Source organism: Salminus brasiliensis, chromosome 1 (genome assembly GCF_030463535.1).
Source record: "Salminus brasiliensis chromosome 1, fSalBra1.hap2, whole genome shotgun sequence".
NCBI classification, from domain to species: Eukaryota; Metazoa; Chordata; class Actinopteri; order Characiformes; family Bryconidae; genus Salminus; species Salminus brasiliensis.
The window spans coordinates 6,353,514-6,373,109 of record NC_132878.1 but is presented as its reverse complement, the minus strand read 5'-3'; the positions used below and the strand labels follow the sequence as shown (position 1 = coordinate 6,373,109).

At 43.7% G+C, this 19,596-nt stretch overlaps 1 protein-coding gene across 3 annotated transcripts in view; it reads left to right on the top strand.

Moving 5' to 3' along the window:
• The window catches only part of rgs3a (regulator of G protein signaling 3a), a 256,992-nt gene that overhangs the window by 92,212 nt on the left and 145,184 nt on the right, over nt 1–19,596 (top strand). For 2 of the 3 annotated variants that reach the window (XM_072694696.1, XM_072694615.1), the window contains one exon: nt 2,505–2,548. In XM_072694696.1, the coding sequence (XP_072550797.1) occupies nt 2,505–2,548 (44 nt within the window). Of the gene's footprint in view, nt 1–2,504; nt 2,549–14,090; nt 14,159–19,596 lie in introns of those variants that run through there. The other variant, XM_072694785.1, reaches the window with a different exon arrangement.

Sequence of the window (19,596 nt, the reverse complement as noted above, 5' to 3'; positions counted from 1 at the left end):
TCTCTTATACAGTGATAGAAAACAAGCAGTGATCAGTTTTACTGTGACCAACCTGGGCATGCAGCCCACCCGCCATGCTGGGGTCAGATATTAATGAGTTTTGAGGGGGCAGATACAAACACTCTGAGTGGATCACCAGCGTGATGTTAGATGGCATGATGGTTCGGTAGCAAACAGCCACCAGTCAGAGCGACCTGCCAGCATCTGTCCCCCCTGAGTGATGGAGTGTGGCTGGGAGAGGGTGGAGAGAGACAGAGTGATGGACAGCAGAGAAACACCGGCACAAAATCAAAGTGATCAATCTGAAATTGAGGCTGGAGAGCGATGACAGCAGGAGTGAGGTGTTAAACTATGATCGTGCAGGGAATTACAAAATAGCTGGGTGGTGGTGGTGGGGGGATGGGGGTGGGGGGGCTTACCTGCTGAGGCATGTTTTTTTTCTTTAGCACCTTCACACAGTGCTTAGGTGTTCCTCTGTCTGTTACATAAAATAAATGTTTACCAACAGGTTTTTCATTGGAGCTACGAGGCTAACATAGCTAACAGGTACTTAAAGCTTATAGCCCACCAATAAGCAACAAAATACACATTTACATTTAAGGCATTTAGCAGACGCTCTTCTCCAGTGTTTATTCAAAAAAGACCTCAGCTAGTCTGAATAGACTAAAATTCGAAGATACCACTAATCTTAGACTCTACACATAAGTCAATATGGAGACCATAATACTCTACTATTCGCCCAAATACTCTCAGAAGAGGAGGGTCTTCAGTCTGGGTTTGAAGACAGTGAGTGTTGGACTCTGCTGTTCAGACACCAAAGGGAAGTTCATTCCACCACTTCGGTGCAGGACAGAAAAAAGCCTGGACGCTCGTCTTCAGTGGATCTTAAAGGATGGCGGGTCGAGCCGAGACGTACTTGAAGCTGGGCAGGGCTCTTGGTGCAGATCAGGGTTTTGACCATCGCCATCAAGTACGGAGGGGCTGGCTGGTCCAGTTTTGGCTTTGTAGGCCAGCGTCAGGGTTTTGAATCTGATAAAGACGACCCTTGCCACTGCATTCTGGATAAGTTGCAGGGGCCTGATGGTGCGTAAAGGGAGACCAGCCAGAAGAAAGTTGCAGTATTCAAGTTTTGAAGTGAGGAGAGACTGAACGAGCACCTGGGCGACTCTCTAGAGAGGAAGGGTCGAATTCTCTGGATGTTGTTGTACACCAAATGTAGTCGTTTAGCTTAGCCATGTTGGCCGTCTAAAGTTTGCTTCCTTAGCTTTGCACTAGAGACAAAAGACGCACACAGCTAACATTAGCCTTGTGAACCTGTTAGCATTGTGCTAACTGCATATCCAAATCACACACACTCACCTCAAATCATGTTCGGTGTTCGGTAATCTCTAATGTACCAGATTGTGTGGTTTCTGAGACTGTATGGACCCTATATTAGTGGTCTTTAGTCAAGCTGTCAACCCCACACATTGCAGCTTGATTTAGGGGGGCGCGACGGTGTGTCTTTGCTGTCGTAACGGCAGGAAAATTCGCCTTGCATGAAGCGAAACTCTCAAAAGGCATGTGCTAAGTCTCTTAATGAATCATGGGTGTGTTTTGGGTGTAACGTACAATAAACCAATCAACCCGTCACTCGCCAATCTCTTTAAGAGCCAGGTGCGGTCTGACTTTGGCGGATTGCTATTTCAGAGTCTGAAAGTTATTCTAGAGGGTCAAGAAACTTGTAACTCCCTGCGTCGCTGGTCAGGCGTGTAGTGTGCAAACCACAACCACTAAAAGATTCTCCATTATAAGACCACCAGTTGTGTAACGTGAAGAGTGCAATCTCTAATGTATTGTGAGGACAGCTGAGAGGATCGTCTGAGTCTCTCTCCCCTCTGTCATGGACATTTACACTGCCCGCTACATCCGCAAAGCAACCAGCATTGTGGATGACTCCACCCACTCTTCACACAGACTGTTTTCCCTCTTGACATCAGGAAGAAGGTACCGCAGCATCCGGTCCAACACGACCAGACTCTGCAATAGCTTCTTCCCCCAAGCCATCAGACTTCTCAACTCCAGAGACTGAACTGATGTTTTTTCTGTTCCATGCACACACACACACACACACACACACACTTACTCTCTCACTCTCATTCACCAACCATTTACCCCAGACAATGTGGGAAGCATTTGCACTAATAACTTTACTACCTCACTGGACTCATTGCACTTATTGCACACTGCATAATTTGCACACTAACCCCAATTATTTATTATTCTCTGTCTGTGCTGTGTTGAATTGTCTGTCTGCACTTGTATTGTGTTGCACTTGTGTTCTGTATGCACTGTGTCTATGTTGCACCATGGTCCTGGAGGAACGTTGTTTCGTCGGAATGACAATAAAAACCCACTTGACTTGACTTGAATTGATCTGACGACTCTGAAAGCGATGTCATGTGAATCTTGGTTAAACAGTTACCTGCAATGCTAACAACTGTGTCTCTGTCCTCTGTCTACAGATCATAGTGAGGAGCTCCGCTTCTACCTGATCCACATGACTGAGGTGAGTAAACCAGAGAATTTGTGGGATTCTCTTGCTGTTATTCTGTTGATTCTGCGAGTAACCTCAGTCAATCACAAAGATATATGGGAGATCTTATGTGGTATATATTAAACATCATGGGCGCTAGCTAAGGTGCGAAGGGTCTATGTGCAGAGTCACAGTACTGCACTCTCAGCTCCGGATGTGATGTCTTGGGCCACACTAATTCCCAGTTTTCCTTAAAGTAGGGGACTGGAACTGATGTTCTGTGTTCCAGCCCAAAATTCTGGTCCAACGTGAATTAGAAATGAAAAGAAATGAAGCGACGGACCATCAAAAAATGACATTTGTATATTTACAAGGATGAACACACTCTTTAGTCTTTAGTAATGGTCGAGTGGTAGCTGTGAATAAGGAGCCAACTTCAGCCACAGAATAAGAGGCTGTGAATGAGCAGCCAAATGAACCGGGAGCTGTGAATACGGAGCTAATTTCAGGGTCTTACTAGTTCCTTTTTTTAATAAACCCTTGAAGAACCTTCTTCATCCATCCTTTTTAAGAGTGTATGTGTTCAAAACACCAGTAAAATAGACCAAACCGCTACATATCAGCAAGCTGATGAACTACAACACCCATTTCAGGACCGAAAAACACAGGAAGCCGCACACTAGGTTCATGAGTTCCTCCTCCTACAAGATGTTTACATTAGCAATACTACGTAGCAGATATACTTTTTCTGTATTGAGGGCAAGAAAATGGGACTGCAATTTTGAAACAAGGCATGTTTGCCACAGATGTAGCAGCGGTTAGCTTTATGATCTTGTCCGGAGAGCCTCTTCAACAGCTGCTCTGCAGTCGGGCATTCTCTATTCCAGGCTATCCTCTTCAGTCTCCACACCAGAAAGTACATGCAGATCCATTTGCCACTTGGCTTGAACTCTCCACTCTGTTTGAACTCTGAGATTTAATCCTGAGTTCTGAAACTCTGCCTCGACTCACATTCCTCTAATTCTCCTCCCTCGCCTCTGTTTTCCTTTCCACCCGTGCGATTATCGCATTTACGTCATTTGCTCCCTGTAATCCACTTCTGAAATTGTGGGGATGTATCACCTAATTAAGTCCCGCTGAATTTTTCAACAACTCCTCGCCTATTTTATTTAAACACAGCAGACGGAGGCCGAGCGAAGCCTGGGTACATGTCCCACAGCCAGGGGAGGGGGGGGGGTGGGTGTGTAAGGGAACAGAAATATGCAGCCTGTCCAATTAGGCCCTTAAAATAGAGTGTGTGTGTGTGTGTGTGTGTGTGTGAAGCGCAGGAGGCGTTGGAGTGTGTGTTGATCTCGTCTCACTCACTCATCACAACATGCAGGGAGCTTGTAGCTGCCGTGTCCGCTGGGCTACTGACACTAATCACTACAGGAAGTGACTCTGCAGGAGATGGACGGGGAGAGAGATGCAGAGGGGGGGAGATGAGAAATCAGTCATGATGGTATTTAGTTTGTGCCCCCGTTGCCCCTCGTCCTGCCACCTCTGGATTCCATTGTTTTGTCCTGCAGAGGGTGAGATGTGTCATAGTGGCCCAGCATTGACCTCATTTAATATTACAAGTTGCCATAGAAGTAATTTATTGAGTATTTAAGGTGTGGTTTGATGGTTAAATAGTAAGTGTGTGACCTTGGTGGGGGTGTAAAATCCTCAGATGTCTTTGATTTTGCTTATTATGATACCTCAAAATGAAAACTATTCATTTTCCTCATTTTTCGACTAATTTTCCGATAAGCTCTGCATTGATTGGCTGGTTAACGATGCTGGTGATGGCTCACAGAACCCATACTCATATTATAGCATAGTTTTATTATCATAGAGTCTTACTTGTTAGTGCTACTGTCCTCTCATTGTGTCCTCTCAGCGCCCCTCGATCTCATAACTCCCCTTTTAGAAAGACAATTTTTTTGAAAGCTCTGACCCCATCTTTAGTATAGCTGTCTGGATGGCCAGCTAAACCAGCACCAGACCAGCATAAATTAGCCTTAAAAAGAAGCCATTTACTCAGGAAAGACATTTATGTCAAATAGCTGCTGCTTATATATAAAAATGCTCTGAAAATCTAATAATTTACATTTTAAATAATTATTAATAATTAATGAATCAGAAATTAATGCCAGGCCTGCATGTCACCCCACTTTCATTGAAGCAAAGTGGCCAAATCACGTGCATTTTGAATGATAAGATAATTAGAAAAAAGCTCATGCTAATGAATTTGCATGAAAAGGCCGGTTTCCACGGAAACATGACAGCTTTGATGAATCATTTCAGATATGTTAGTACAGTGATCCATGTCTGAGAAACGCTCAGGCTTCATGGCTTACCAAATTATGCCCACATTTAAGAGGTTCATGGCTGATTTCAGTTCATTTGCGCTATCACCACTACGCACTACTTCCATCCATCGCTACTTCTGGGTATATGTTGAACTGCAGTAAACAACATAATTGTGGTTAAGGCATACATATTGTTGTTTTTAAAGAGTTCTTATAGAGTTCCTTATGTGGTTTCTGACACTGTATGTCATAGTGTCTTCTACACACATGGACACGTATATCATATAGCTTGAAACAGTAGAAGCCACCTAAAAGACTGAAGACTGAATTCTGACCATACTTTAGCTGTTTTAAATAACAGTATTTTGTTACTGTCAAGCAAAAACCTCCAAATCTCCAAAGATTTTACTCCAAGTCATTGCGGAGCATTTTTATTGGTCCGTCTATTATTAAATATTACATGACATGACATGATGTAAAGAACAATTGCCAGATTCACATTCACAGAAGCCGGCAATAATGGGTTTTGGCTGGACATCATACCATGTCAGATTTTTTTACTGAACTGTCGCTTTAAAGATGAAAGTCTCTGGCCGCTCCAGTTTAATCCAGTGTGTCCAAGTCAACACAACGAGCTGAATAGACGCCATTAGCTTTGCTGTCAGCCCTCTGACTTCGTCCTGACAGAAAGTGACGAAGCCTTGCCTGCTGTTTGACGTAGAGTGAGGACAGACCCGTGTTGCTCTCTGCCGTGACAGGGCTGGGATTAAGTGTTTCTCTCGAGTGTGGATGACAACCCGCATCTTCTTTACTGCTCCATTTCGGTAGTGGAAGCGTCCATTAAAAAAGCCATCTTCACTGCTCCGGCCTTCAGGTCACCTGCCTGCCTTGTGTGTTTTTGAGACTTCATGTTCAAATGAATCTGGGCTGAATGGAGAATCGAGACGAATGTAGAGGCAAGCTGATAGGAGAACCGAGTAGAGATGAGGTGAATGGAGAACTGGGCTGAATGAAGAGCCAAGCTGAATTGACAACCTAGCTGTATGGAGAACCGAGCTGAACAAAGAGCTAAGATAAATGGAGAACCGAGCTGAAGTAGATTTACATTTACATTTACGGCATTTAGCAGACGCTCTTATCCAGAGCGACTTACAAAGTGCTTTGCTATTTACCCAAGAAAACCTTAGCTAGTTAGAATAGGCTAATAATTCAAAAGATACCTCTAAGCTTAGACATTACTAAACACAATACAATAAGGCGACCATAGATATGAGATGAACAGAGAGCTGGGCTGAATGGAGAACCGAGTTAAATGGACAGGTAAGCTAAACGAAGAACCAAGCTGAATGAAGAGCCAAGCTGAATGAAGAACTAAGTAGAGATGAGGTGAATGGAGAGCTGGACTGAATGAAGAGCCAAGCCTAGCTGTATGGAGAACCGAGCTGAACATAGAGCTAAGATAAATGGAGAACCGAGCTGAAGTAGAGATGAGCTGAACGAAGAGCTGAGCTGAATGAAGTACCGAATGAAGAGGTGAGTTGTATTAAGAACCGAGCTGAACAGAGAGCTGGGCTGAATGGAGAACCGAGTTAAATGGACAGGTAAGCTAAACGAAGAACCAAGCTGAATGAAGAGCCAAGCTGCATAAAGAGCCAAACTAAATAAACAGTCTAGCTGCAGAGAGAACCAAGCTGTAGGGGGAGCTGGGCTAAATGGAGAACTGGGCTGAATGGAAAATCAAGCTGAATGAAGAGCCAAGCTAAATAGATGGCCTTGCTGCATGGAGAACTAAGATGAACAGAGAACTGGGCTGAATGGAGAACCAAGCTAAATGAAGAGCCAAGATGAATGAAGAGCCAAGCTAAATAAACGACCTAGCTGTTTGGAAAACCAACCGAACAAAGAGCTAAGAGTAATGTAAAACTGAGCTGAATAGATGGCCTAGCTCTTCGAAAACTAAGCTGAACAGAGAGCTAAGATGAATGTAGAAGCAAGCTAAAGGGAGAACCGGGCTTAACAAAGAACCAAGCTGAATGAAGAGCCAAGATAAATGAAGAGCCAAGCTAAATAGATGGTCTTGCTACATGGAGAACTAAGCTGGAAAGAGAGCTGGGCTGAATGGAGAACCGAGCTAAATGGACAGGTAAGCTAAACGAAGAACCAAGCTGAATGAAGAGCCAAGCTGAATGAAGAGCCAAGCTGAATGAAGAGCAAGGCTGAATAAATGACCTAGCTGCTTAGAGAACTAAGCTGAACAAAGAGTTGAGGTTAATGGAGAATCGAACTGGCTTCAGTAAATTACATTGACCACTCAGAAATGTTGGTGTCCAAAGTCTCCGCACTCCAAACTTTTTGTTCCGGCATTTAGTTCCCATTCCCAGTAGAATTGGAAAAAGCGAGCATGCATAGGTCAGTTGATGAAGTCAAATCCGGATGGTTTAATGCAGTATTTTAATGAGTGGTCTTGGCAGACTCTACAAATCATCCTTTCTTGTGTTCATGGCAATCACGCAGACAAGCTTTGGATGACTATGAAGATCTGGGAATAATGCCTGAGTCTTCCCTACGCTTCACAGGACTGGCACTGAATGATAGACCTAGGCCCTGCTTCAGATGGAGCTTTTTTGGCTTTGGCGGCTCAGTGGGGTAGTATGGGAGGGGTAGTATGGGACAGTAGGCAGGGGCTGTTAAGCTCAGGCCTCCAGGACCCAGCATGGGCTGACATCAACACCAGCTCCTCGTGGGAATTCAGTTTACAGTGGGGCAGTTGTCCAGGCATGGTTTAAGGCCAGTTGAAGGTCAGGATGGGATTGAAATGGACAGTTCACATTTCCACACTGCAGGAGCCACAACTGAAGCTGTTTGTGGCTTTGCGTGACCTTACACTCCTACTGCATTTTGTGGGCAGATCACTTGTGAATCCCTGGCCACTTTATTATAAACACCTACCATGTATTTTTACTCACTGGTCACTTTATCAGAAACCCTTGCCTTTTAGCTTCACCTTGCTATCCTATGCATTCATCAGTGGCCAGTTGTTTGGTGTTTCTAATAAACTGACCAAAAAGTAGTAGCCCAGAGAAGGTGTTTCTAATAAAGTGGCCAGTGGATGGACAAGCAAGGTAGGTGTTTCTAATAAAGTGGCCAGTGGGTGGACAAGCAAGGTAGGTGTTTTCAATAAAGTAGCCAGTCAGTGGAAACACAAGGTAGGTGTTTCTAATAAAGTGGCCAGTGAGTGGAAACACAAGGTAGGTGTTTCTAGTAAAGTGACCAGTGAGTGGAAGCACAAGGTACTATAGGTGTTTCTAATAAATTGGCCAGGGAGTGGAAGCACAAGGTACTATAGGTGTTTCTAATAAATTGGCCAGGGAGTGGAAGCACAAGGTACTATAGGTGTTTCTAATAAATTGGCCAGGGAGTGGAAGCACAAGGTACTGTAGGTGTTTCTAATAAAGTGGCCAGTTGGGTGAACATGCAAGGTAGATGTTTCTAATAAAGTGGCCAGTGAGTGGAAGTTCAGGGCAGGTGTTTCTGGGGAGTGGACGCATACGCTGCTGTAGGTGTTTCTAGTAAAGTGGCCAGGGAGTATGCGCAAAAGGTAAGCGCTTCTTATAAGGTAAATGTGGAGTGTGTGTGTGTGTGTTGAGTGATGTAATATGACTGCCTGTATTACTCATTATGATCCGTGGAAAAGTCTTAAATGGTCTCCAACCTCCAGAGGGGCTGTGGCTGCTCGTCTGAGTGCTGCAAATGTGTTGCAGTGAGAGATGAGTCATAGGAGCTTTCGCTTATGACCCTGCTGAAGCTGTACGAAGGTGTGGTCTGGTGTTTTGACAGAATGCTTCACTCCCAGTGTAGACGGGATATGTAGGAGAACACTTAGCATCAGGGTTGCAGATCCTCAATACTGGGTGATATGTTCATCCTGCTCACTTTAAATTATTCATAAGAAACCAAGAATATGAAAAAAAAGAATATTAGATGTTTACAGAATGGAGAACGCAGTTATAAACAATTGTAGAATGACTGAGAAAGGTGTAGAACATCTAGAATCGAGGGTCTGAGAAGAAAAGATCTCTGAATTTATCAGCAGAATCCCTTGTGTTTCTAATCCCAAGGCAGATAACACTGATCATTATTCTAAAGATATTTAATCATTGCTGTTCAAATAAGGTTGAATTGAAAAATAAATAAGTAAATAAATAAATACAAAGTTAATAAGAAATACAACTGAATGAAAATAACGAAAACAAACAAACAAATAAAGTAAAACATAATGGGGAAATAAATAAATAAATAAAAAACAAGTTAATAAAATTAAGGTACATGTTTCTAATAAAGTGGCCAGGGAGTGGAATCACAAGGTACTGTAGTTGTTTCTAGTAAAGTGGCCAGGGAGTGGAAACACAAGGTACTATAGGTGTTTCTAATAAATTGGCCAGGGAGTGGAATCACAAGGTACTGTAGGTGTTTCTAATAAAATGGCCAGTTGGGTGAACATGCAAGGTAGATGTTTCTAATAAAGTGGCCAGAGAGTGGAAGTTCAGAGTAGGTGTTTCTGGGGAGTGGACGCATACGCTGCTGTAGGTAAATAAAATTAAAGTAAATAAATTAAAAAACAAGTTAATAAAACAAACTAATAAAATAAAAAATAAAATAAAATGTAATTAAATTCAAAATAAACAAACAAACAAGGTCAAACATAATGGAAAAAATAAATATATAATAATAAACAAGCTAATAAATCAAGTTAATAAAATGAAAGTAAAGTAAAAAAAACTAAAACAAAACAAACTAACAAACAAACAATAAAAACAAGTTAATAAAACAAGTTAATAAAACAAGTTAATAAAAACAAAATAAAATAAAATAAAAATAAACTTTTATTAAATAAACAAACAAAAAATAAACATATGCTACTACTACTACTAATAATCATCCAGAAAAACCCGCCCAAACCCCACCCACTTTACTCTGATTGGAAGCTCCCAGATAGTAACTGCCTAACAACATTTACATTACATTTATGGCAACCACCTAGAATATCATAATACTCTACTAACAACACCATATCAACCATCTGGGACACCATAGCAACCACTGATCAACTCCATAACAACCACCTAGCAATACCTTAGCAACAGCAGTAACAAATTACAAGTGGCATTGCACACCTATTTATTGCACGCCGGGCTTGCTAAGCCCACCTGGAGCAGGGCCCTGCAGCTGCGTGCAGGCAGAGGTCATGATAGAGCTGAATTCCCCTTGCAGGTAGAAAGAACGGCATTCAGTCATGAGCTATTCTCAGTTAGGCGAGGAGAACTGGGAGAGCACCTCAGTTTAAACCCATCAGGGGTTGTTGATCACTCAGCCTGCACCATGTCCTTCGTCCTTCCCAGGGGCGGTAGCTGTGCGGTTCATGTTCAATGGCTTGTAATAGCTTTGCTGAGGACATTTATATTCAACTTACTTTCAGTGGAGCAGGACTCACACGTCTCGCTCGTGCTCAGAGAGAAACGCTTATTCAATAACTGAGGACAGCAGCTACACAGATGGTGAGCCATAACCTTTAAACTACCTGCCTGACATTGTGTAACGCCCCCCCCCCCCCCACCCCCCTCAATACCCCAAAAGCAGCTCTGATCCGTCAGGGCATGGACTCCACAAGACCTCTGAGGTGCCCTGTGGTATCTGAGACCAGGATTTCATCAGCAGATCCTTTCAATTTTGTAAATAGTGAGGTGGGTGGGGCCTGGGCCCTCATGACCCGGTAACCAGCTTGTCCTTCCTTGGAGGATTTTTGGTTGGTACTGACCACTGCATACCGGGACCACCCCACAAGCCATGTCTGATGTTTTGGAGATGTTCTGTACAGCCTTTTTAAACAGGTTTATGGGTTCTATGTTCTAGATAACAGAACTCTGAACAGGGTTTAAAGGTCTGTGCACCCTGCTGATAAAAAAACACCCAATCAACCACATCGTCGGGTACCACAGCGACCGCTTGACAACACCCTATAAACTACTTTTGACACCATAGCAGCCACCTGGAATACCATAGCAACCGCCTAGCAACCACTAAACAGCACCATAGCAACCACCCGGCAACACCATAGCAACCGCCTAGCAACACCATAGCAACTGCCTAGCACACCAGAACAACTGCCTAACAAACACTAAGCAATGCCTAAACAACCACTGAACAGTACTGTACCGACCACCCACCAAGCAACCACTTAGCAACACCATATCAACCACCTTGAATACCATAGCAACCACCTAGGAACTGCTACAAAACTTCATAGCAACCACCTGAAGTACCATAGTAAGTGCCTAACGACCATTTAGCAACACCCTAGCAACCCCTAAACAGCCCTGTAGCAAACACCTTGCAACACAATAGCATCGATCTTGCCATACCATAGCAACCTCCTAGCAAACCACTAAACAGCATTATAGCAACCACCTAACAACCACTAACAAACTCCATAGCAAACACATGGGATATCATAGTAACTGCCTATCCACCATTTAGCAACACTCTAGCAACCACTTAGCAACACCATAGCAACCACTAAACAGCTGTATAGCAACCACCTTGCAATACAATAGCATTGATCTAGCAACCACTTAACAACATCATAGCAACCATCTAGCAACCGCTAAAAAGAACTATAGAAACCATCTAGCAACCGCTAAACAGAACTATAGCAGCCACCTAGCAACACAATAGCATCAATCTATCAACAACTTAGCAACACCATAGCAACCACATAGTAACCACTAAACAGCTGTATAGCAACCACCTTGCAATGCAATAGCATTGATCTAGCAACCACTTAGCAACATCATAGCAACCATCTAGCAAACGCTAAACAGAACTGTAGCAGCCACCTAGCAACACAATAGTATCGATCTAGCAACCACTTAGCAACACCATAGCAATCACCTGGGATACAATAGCAACCACCTAGCAACCACTGAACAACACAACTACAACTGCCTAGCAATTCCACATCAACCACATAGCCAAACCTCAGCAGTGACCTAGGCAAAAGTCCCCTGCACAGCTAGGTGGTTGAGGTGCTTCCATACTTTTGAGTGATGGTGAATAGTTTGTATCGACAGACAAGCAAGTCCCATCATTTGACATGGCCACTAGTGCAATGTGGGTAAATGCATTCAGGATGTGGTCCTGAGTAATGTGGGTGGGCTGGTGGAGCACTGTGGCATTGCTAGTGGGCCCCCCCCTTCCTGAGTAATGCAATCCACGGCCCTAATCCGATTCCCCTCTCCCTTGTCTCCATGTTCTGCCATAATAGTAGCTGGAGACTGTCTCTGCCTGGGGTCAGGGCACTGAAGAGCGAAAGAGTAGAGCAAGAGCGAGAATCAGAGAGAGAGAGGGAGAGAAGACAGCGTGCTAATATGGGAAATGATCCCATTAGGAGGAGAACAGGTGACGTGTGCGGTGGTGGTGGTGGTGGAGGGGGGATGTCCCCCCCCCCCCCCCGTCTTCCTTCATGTAATCCAGGCCAAAGTTCAAACCACCTCTCTTGTCTTGGAAAGGTTTAATTGCATCAATGCAAACCCCCCCCCCCCCTTCCACACACACACACACACACACAAACACACCCAAGGGCCTGTTGCCGGATATAGAGGTGAAATTGTGTTGGAGAAGGGAAAGCAGCATCTGGAAACACTGAGAAGAGGGATGTGTGCTTGTTGGATCTCCTTCCTCACAGATGACCTTGGATTGGACGCTGATTAAGAGGAGAAAGAGGTTTTGTTTGATGTTTGAAGAGTTGAGAATGATTAGGCACAACCATCCATGTGGTCGCGCATACCTTCTGGACACGGCATTGGGTTTGCAGGGACTTCAAAGATCTCCGAAAGGAACCATCTGAAGGAACAGTTCCGTCAAAAAAGCTCATGTTGCTAACCGTAAATCAAAACAGAGACCAATTAGCATCACACAAACAACACTGTGTGATTACTGGGGGTGTACTGATGCACATACACTATATGGACAAAAGTATTGGGACACCCCATTGCTCATTCATTGTTTCTTTAGAAATCAAGGGTATTAAAAAGAGTCTATCCTGCTTTTGTTTAAATAACTGTCTCAGAATAAGGCTTTCGATTCAATTTTGGAGGAACACTGCTGTGAGGATTTGGTGGCATTCAGCGACAAAAGCGTTAGTGAGGTCCTCAACTCCTCAACTCATCCCAAAGGTTTCCGAGCAGCCGACACACTCAGAGGTGATGAGGGGAGACAGCGCCATCTACCCACCCCCCATCCAAACTCTTCTACTAAATATTAGTGTAAAATCCTGTAGTATTACTCTACCGCCTCAGTCCACATGCTTCTCTACCTTCAGTTGCTGCGTCTGGAGCTCTCAGCTTGTCCAGAAATGCAGGTGTATTTAAATGTACAGCAATGGAGTAAAAGTGAATTACACTCCTCACCTGTAGAGGGAGCCCAGGAGCAAAAAAAAACACCAATTCTCACATAATGTGGCTTTAAGGCCTCTTAAATCACAACAATGTCATCGTGTTATTGACATATGTTGGTCATAAATACTCAATGATGGGTTTCTAGATGTCTTATTCAGTGCATTTATTCATGTGTCATAAGGACCCTACGTAGGTAGCCTTCAAATGAAGTGTTACTCAATCCAAAACCTGAGCATGTTTCATGTTTTCCATGAATTACAAGAAATGAGACGACCTCAGACCACCTCAGCTGTTCACGGTTAGCTATATTAGCACGTTTGGTCAAGGTATGGTCAAGCTCTTCATCGTCCAGAGCTGCAGTATGAACTCACTGGTGTATTTCTATGCTATGGAAAAGAAAATCTGAGCATTTCCTTGCGATTTCCTGAAGATCAGAGCCTCCGTCCTACCTTTCACACCTCCCAGTGTTGAGATGTTAGATGTTCGATGATCCAGGCATCTCCTTGCGCCTCCATCCATCCTGCTCTGCATCTTTTCCTCCGCTGACGGCCCCTAGAAGCTTGAACGAGGGCACATTTGCGGGGTGATGACATCAGCAGCACCAGTCATTCACTTCAAGGCCTGGAAAAAAGTGTGCAGACAGCGAGGCAGGCAGGCAGGCAGGCAGGCAGTGAGGGAGTGGGAAGAGAGCGTAGCATTGGTGCCACCCTCCACCCCCTGACTCTCTGACTCCATCACACACGCCACACACTCATGCTCTGTGTGGCCAAGGCCACTTCACTATCTGCCTCTGCTCTTCCACACAGCCGGTGCTCTCTCTAACCTCCGGGCTGTTCTCTGGGCTTTGGAGGGTGCAGGTAAGAGCCAGTGTTGGACTTGGGCTCTCCATTTAGGGGTGGAACCCAGTGCCATTCACACTTGGTGTGTGTGTGTGTGTGTGTATCTGTTTGGATTGAATCCGTGTGTTCATTGTAGGCTGTCTGGACAGTGAGATGTTAGAATAAGGAGAATCAGATTAAGCTACAGTTTAGCGGAGTTTTGTATGTGTGGCATATACATCAGCATGAATCCATCAGATCTAACAGTGGAGTAGCTGCTGTGTTCCCTACTGTGTCAATCCAGTGTGTAGCATGCTACGTTACAGCCTGTAGACTTTGTGAATTTAAGTCTGATTTAAGAATTGTGGGATTAGGGTGGAGTTGTTTCACGGTCTGGTTAGTAAAGGAGTTGGTAAAGAACTGAGGGATTATTTTGGAGATTAATAAATAGGGAGTAACTGGTTTTGTGGACAGGTATAGATATCCAGTATGTGTAAATCTGCTGACAAATGTCAATGCATTAACGTTAGTAAAATGTCTTTACGCGGAACTATGGGGTTAATTAGCAGATTCATCAGGCTGTGTTTGGGTGTAGCTAGTAGGGCAGTTAGTAAAGAACTGTGGGATTAGTTAGGAGATTATTGAAGATGTGTTTGGGTCTAGTTAGTAGGGCAGTTAGTAAAGAACTGGGATTAGTTTGGAGATCAATGAAGCTGTGTTTGGGTCTAGTTAGCAGGGTATTTGGTATAGAACTGTGGGATTAGTTTGGAGATTAATCAGGCTGTGTTAGTAGAGCAGTTAGTAAAGAACTGGGATTAGTTAGGAGATTATTGAAGATGTGTTTGGGTCTAGTTAGCAGGGCATTTGATATAGAACTGTGGGATTAGTTTGGAGATTATTCAGGCTGTAATAAGGTTTAGTTAGCAGGGCATTCAGTATAGAAGTGTGGGATTAATCTGGGGATTCATCAAGCTGTGTTTGGGTCTAGTTAGTAGGGCAGTTAGTAAAGAACTGGGATTAGTTTAGAGATTAATTAAGATGTGTTTGGGTCTAGTTAGTAGGGCAGTTAGTAAAGAACTGGGATTAGTTTGGAGATTATTGAAGATGTGTTTGGTTCTAGTTAGCAGGGTATTTGGTATAGAACTGTGGGATTAGTTTGGAGATTAATCAGGCTGTGTTTAGATGTAGCAGAGACACTGGTATAGAACTGTGGGATTAGTTTGGAGACTAATCAGGCTGTGATAAGGTTTAGTTAGCAGAGCATTCAGTATAGAAGTGTGGGATTAATTTGGGGATTCATCAAGCTGTGTTTGGGTCTAGTTAGTAAGGCAGTTAGTAAAGAACTGGGATTAGTTTAGAGATTAATGAAGCTGTGTTTGGGTCTAGTTAGTAGGGCAGTTAGTAAAGAACTGGGATTAGTTTAGAGATTAATGAAGCTGTGTTTGGGTCTAGTTAGTAGGGCAGTTAGTAAAGAACTGGGATTAGTTTAGAGACTAATGAAGATGTGTTTGGGTCTAGTTAGTAGGGCAGTTATAGAACTGTGGGATTAGTTAGGAGATTAATCAGGCTGTGTTTAGATGTAGCAGAGACACTGGTATAGATTTGTGGGATTAGTTTGGAGATTTGGAGATAGAGCAGTTAGTCAAGAACTGGGATTAGTTTGGAGATTAATGAGGATGTGTTTGGATGTAATTAGCAGGGCATTTGGTATAGAACTGTATAGAACAGAATTGTGGGATTAGTGAGGGGATTCATCAGGCTGTGTTTGGGTCTAGTTACTAGGGCAGTTAGTAAAGAACTGGGATTAGTTTGGAGATTAATGAAGATGTGTTTGGGTCTAGTTAGCAGGGTATTCGGTATAGAACTGTGGGATTAGTTTGGAGATTATTGAAGATGTGTTTGGTTCTAGTTAGCAGGGTATTCGGTATAGAACTGTGGGATTAGTTTGGAGATGAATCAGGCTGTTTGGGTGTAGTTAGCAGAGACGCAGGTATAGATTTGTGGGATTAGTTTGGAAATTTATCAGGCTATGTTTGGGTCTAGTAAGTAGAGCAGTTAGTAAAGAACTGTGGGATTAGTTTGGAGATTAATGAAGATGTCTTTGGCTCTAGTTAGCAGAGATGCTGGTATAGATTTGTGGGATTAGTTTGGAGATGAATCAGGCTGTGGTAAGGTTTAGTTCGCAGAGCATTCAGTATAGAATTTGGGGATTCATCAGACTGTGTTTGGGTCTAGTTAGAAGAGCAGTTAGTAAAGAACTGTGGGATTAGTTAGGAGATTAATGAAGATGTGTTTGGTTCTAGTTAGCAGGGTATTCGGTATAGAACTGTGGGATTAGTTTGGAGATTAATCAGGCTGTTTGGGTGTAGTTAGCAGAGACGCTGGTATAGATTTTTGAGAATAATTTGGGGATTTATCACACTGTTTGGCTGTAGTTAGCTCCTAGTTTGTAGGGCCATTAGTAAAGAACTGTGGGATTATTTTGGAGATCAGTAAAACTGTGTCTAGTTAGCAGGGCATTTGGTCTAGTTAACAGATAGACTGGTATAGACTGGTGGGATTATGCACTCATTGCTGACACAGATGTGCAAATGCACACACACACACACACATCTTGTCTAGTCCCTGTAGAGACATACTGCCAATAAAATTGGACTCTCTGGAGCAGATCACCATGCTGCCTAATTCCAGGCCAGACGTGGGCTAGATGGGCATAGAGGCCCCCAGCATTGAGCTGTGGAACAGTGGAACTGTGGAAAGATGGTGCTCCATCCAGTACTTTTGGAGCTTAATAACTTTTCACAGCAATGCTTCTCCAAAATCTGATAGAAAGTCTTCTTCCCTGGACAGTAGAGACGATTACTCCAAAAAAAGCAGGATCAACTCTTTTTTAATACCCTTGATTTCGGAAGAAACAATGAATGGACAGGTGTCCCAATACTTTTGTCTATACAGTGTATGTTTGCAGATGACATGCTGATAACTTGTGTGATAGTTTGGGTGAGAGGCAGCTAACTGACAATGGACCAGGATAAGGTAAACTAAGGGTAAGGCAAGCTATCAGAAGGCGAAGGTGAAGGTTGTTGGAGGCCCTGGGGAAGTAGCTATTTCTCGGTCTGGAGGTGGGAGCTTAAATTGTCTTGTGTTTGCAATGGTGGGGTGGTGTTTTCTGCAGTGCGAGGCAGAATGACAGGCCAGGTCCTGTTCTGATGACCAGTTAATGCTGGTAGATTAAAACGGCTTTGCGTGGCTCTTTGTCATCATCCCCACAGCAAACGTGAACGCGACATTATTGCGCAATCTCCTGACAGTTTGCGGTGCCTTTAGGATGGATGTGCTACACGTGCTACACAGGCTGTAGCCTGTGTTTTTCTGTGGACCTGACCACGCAAATAGCATGTCTGTTGCCTGTGGGATGGAAGGAGGGAGAGTTCCTGGAGAATGCACAGAATCAATCTTGTAGCTCCGAGGGGCTTTTGTAGCTTCGGCTGTATTGATTGATTGACCATTTGGGTGGTGTTGTTCTCTTTCTTTGGGTCCATCATGTCCTCCTCCCATCCCTCAGTCTCATCTGGGTTATAATGGATCTGATGCCTGTCCTCTGGTCTCGGGCCTCAAGCACCACGCACCCTGCCGGTGTGCTAGCGAGGGGTCAGGCTATTTTAACACCAGCCCACCAAGGAACCCGGCTAACCCAGATTCACACAAGATAGAGTGCGAAAGAGAGAGACAGAGGATGAGCGAAAGAGAGGGCTAGACAGGCAAGAGCCCAAAAAGTGTGAGCTGACTGTGGCTGAGAGGGGAGCAGAGCTGCCGTGCCTTTGTCTCCGTGTGGATATCAATTATGGGGAATTTGTCGGACAGAGCGGTGAGCAAGAAGAGGTTCCTCAGATCCGCAGACTCCCTGCAGAAGCATCTGCTCTCTGAGTGTACTGACTGCACCGACTGCACCGACGTGAGTTCATCTCAGTTTTCAGGAGGGTGGTGTTAAATCTTGGGTTAGGGGATCGTTGAGGGTGGAGTGCGTACTGGGCAAAGATGGGCAATTGGGGGGCAAAACGTCAATGCATTTACTGCTCTATTAGGCCATATAATGTTCCTATGTTACTTGTAGCCATTCTGACAAATTGCAATACACTACAGGAAGTATAGGGGGCGATGTCATTCTTTCATTTTCTTAATACTTGCATAGCATGTCTGGCATAGCTAATTGTCCTATTGTCACGCTATGACGAATGAACCTTGTACACCATATGTCCAAATATTTATGGACCCGTTCTAATAAATGCCTCCAGCTACTTTAAGCTGCACCCATTGCTGACACAGATGTGCAAATGCATGCCCACATAGCTTGTCTAGTCCCTGTAGAGAGGTACTGCCAATAGAATAGAACTCTCTGAAGCAGATAAGCATGAAGCTACTGGCACCATGCTGCTGCCTAATGCCAGGCGTGGGCTAAAGGGGTATAAAGCTCCCCTGCATTGAGCTGTGGAAGAACTGTGTTCTCTTGGTTGATGGTTGGTGCTCCATCCATACTTTTGGGATTAGTTGGGGAGTTTGGGACGTTTGTGTTGCTGAATGCAATCAGATCCTCACAACAACGCTCCTCCAAAATCTAGTAGAAAGCATTTCTAGTTTTTTTTTTTAAATACCCTTGATTTCAGAAGAAACAATGAATGAGCAGGTGTCCCAATACTTTTGTCCTTTTTTGTTTATATTGATAAAGATTGATTTATCAGACCTGCTGTAATTATTTGGTCCGATACACAGACCAATTGCTAGAGGCTTGAGTGTTTGCTTTATTAGAGACAATATCATCATCATCATCATCATCATTATCAGTGACAGTAATTTTACACTAAACCAGAGTCCTGGTTATTATCATAGCCTCCCAGATCAATCTCTGCCCTTCTTTGTTCCTACCCCTCTCCAGTATGACTCCTTGTCCCATGTAGTCTTTTTTTTTTTTTGGGGGGGGGGGGGGGTCCCTTTTCCCTTCCTATATCTCCTCCCTAATCCTGCCTTCTCGTCGGTTTTCCCATCTGTGTGTCTTCTACGCTATCCCTCCTTTCCCAGGCGAGTCTAGTCTAGTCTTATGTTTATATTGCTGTGTGTGCGGTTCCATTTAAACCTGGACGTCAGATTTTCTGATTTTAGAGCTGAATATTTCAACCGGAATGCCACCACAAGTCAGATCTCCTACTGACTCCTAGTATAGCATCATATAAGTATTTCTGCTTTGATGTACTGTATTAATTATTGCAGTATCTTTTAGCTTCAGCTTAGTGTTTTGTTCTTTTTTTGTATACACTTACATTACTCGCACATCTAGGCATTTTAATGCATCGGGTATCGTCTTTCAGAGCCGGATTCACTTCCGATCCTTGGTTTTGTTGTAGCAGAGTGCCCTCTGGTGTCCTCCATTTGCTATTAACAGACAACATTCTTCGCTGCCCTAAACAGGTTTTGACCTTTGT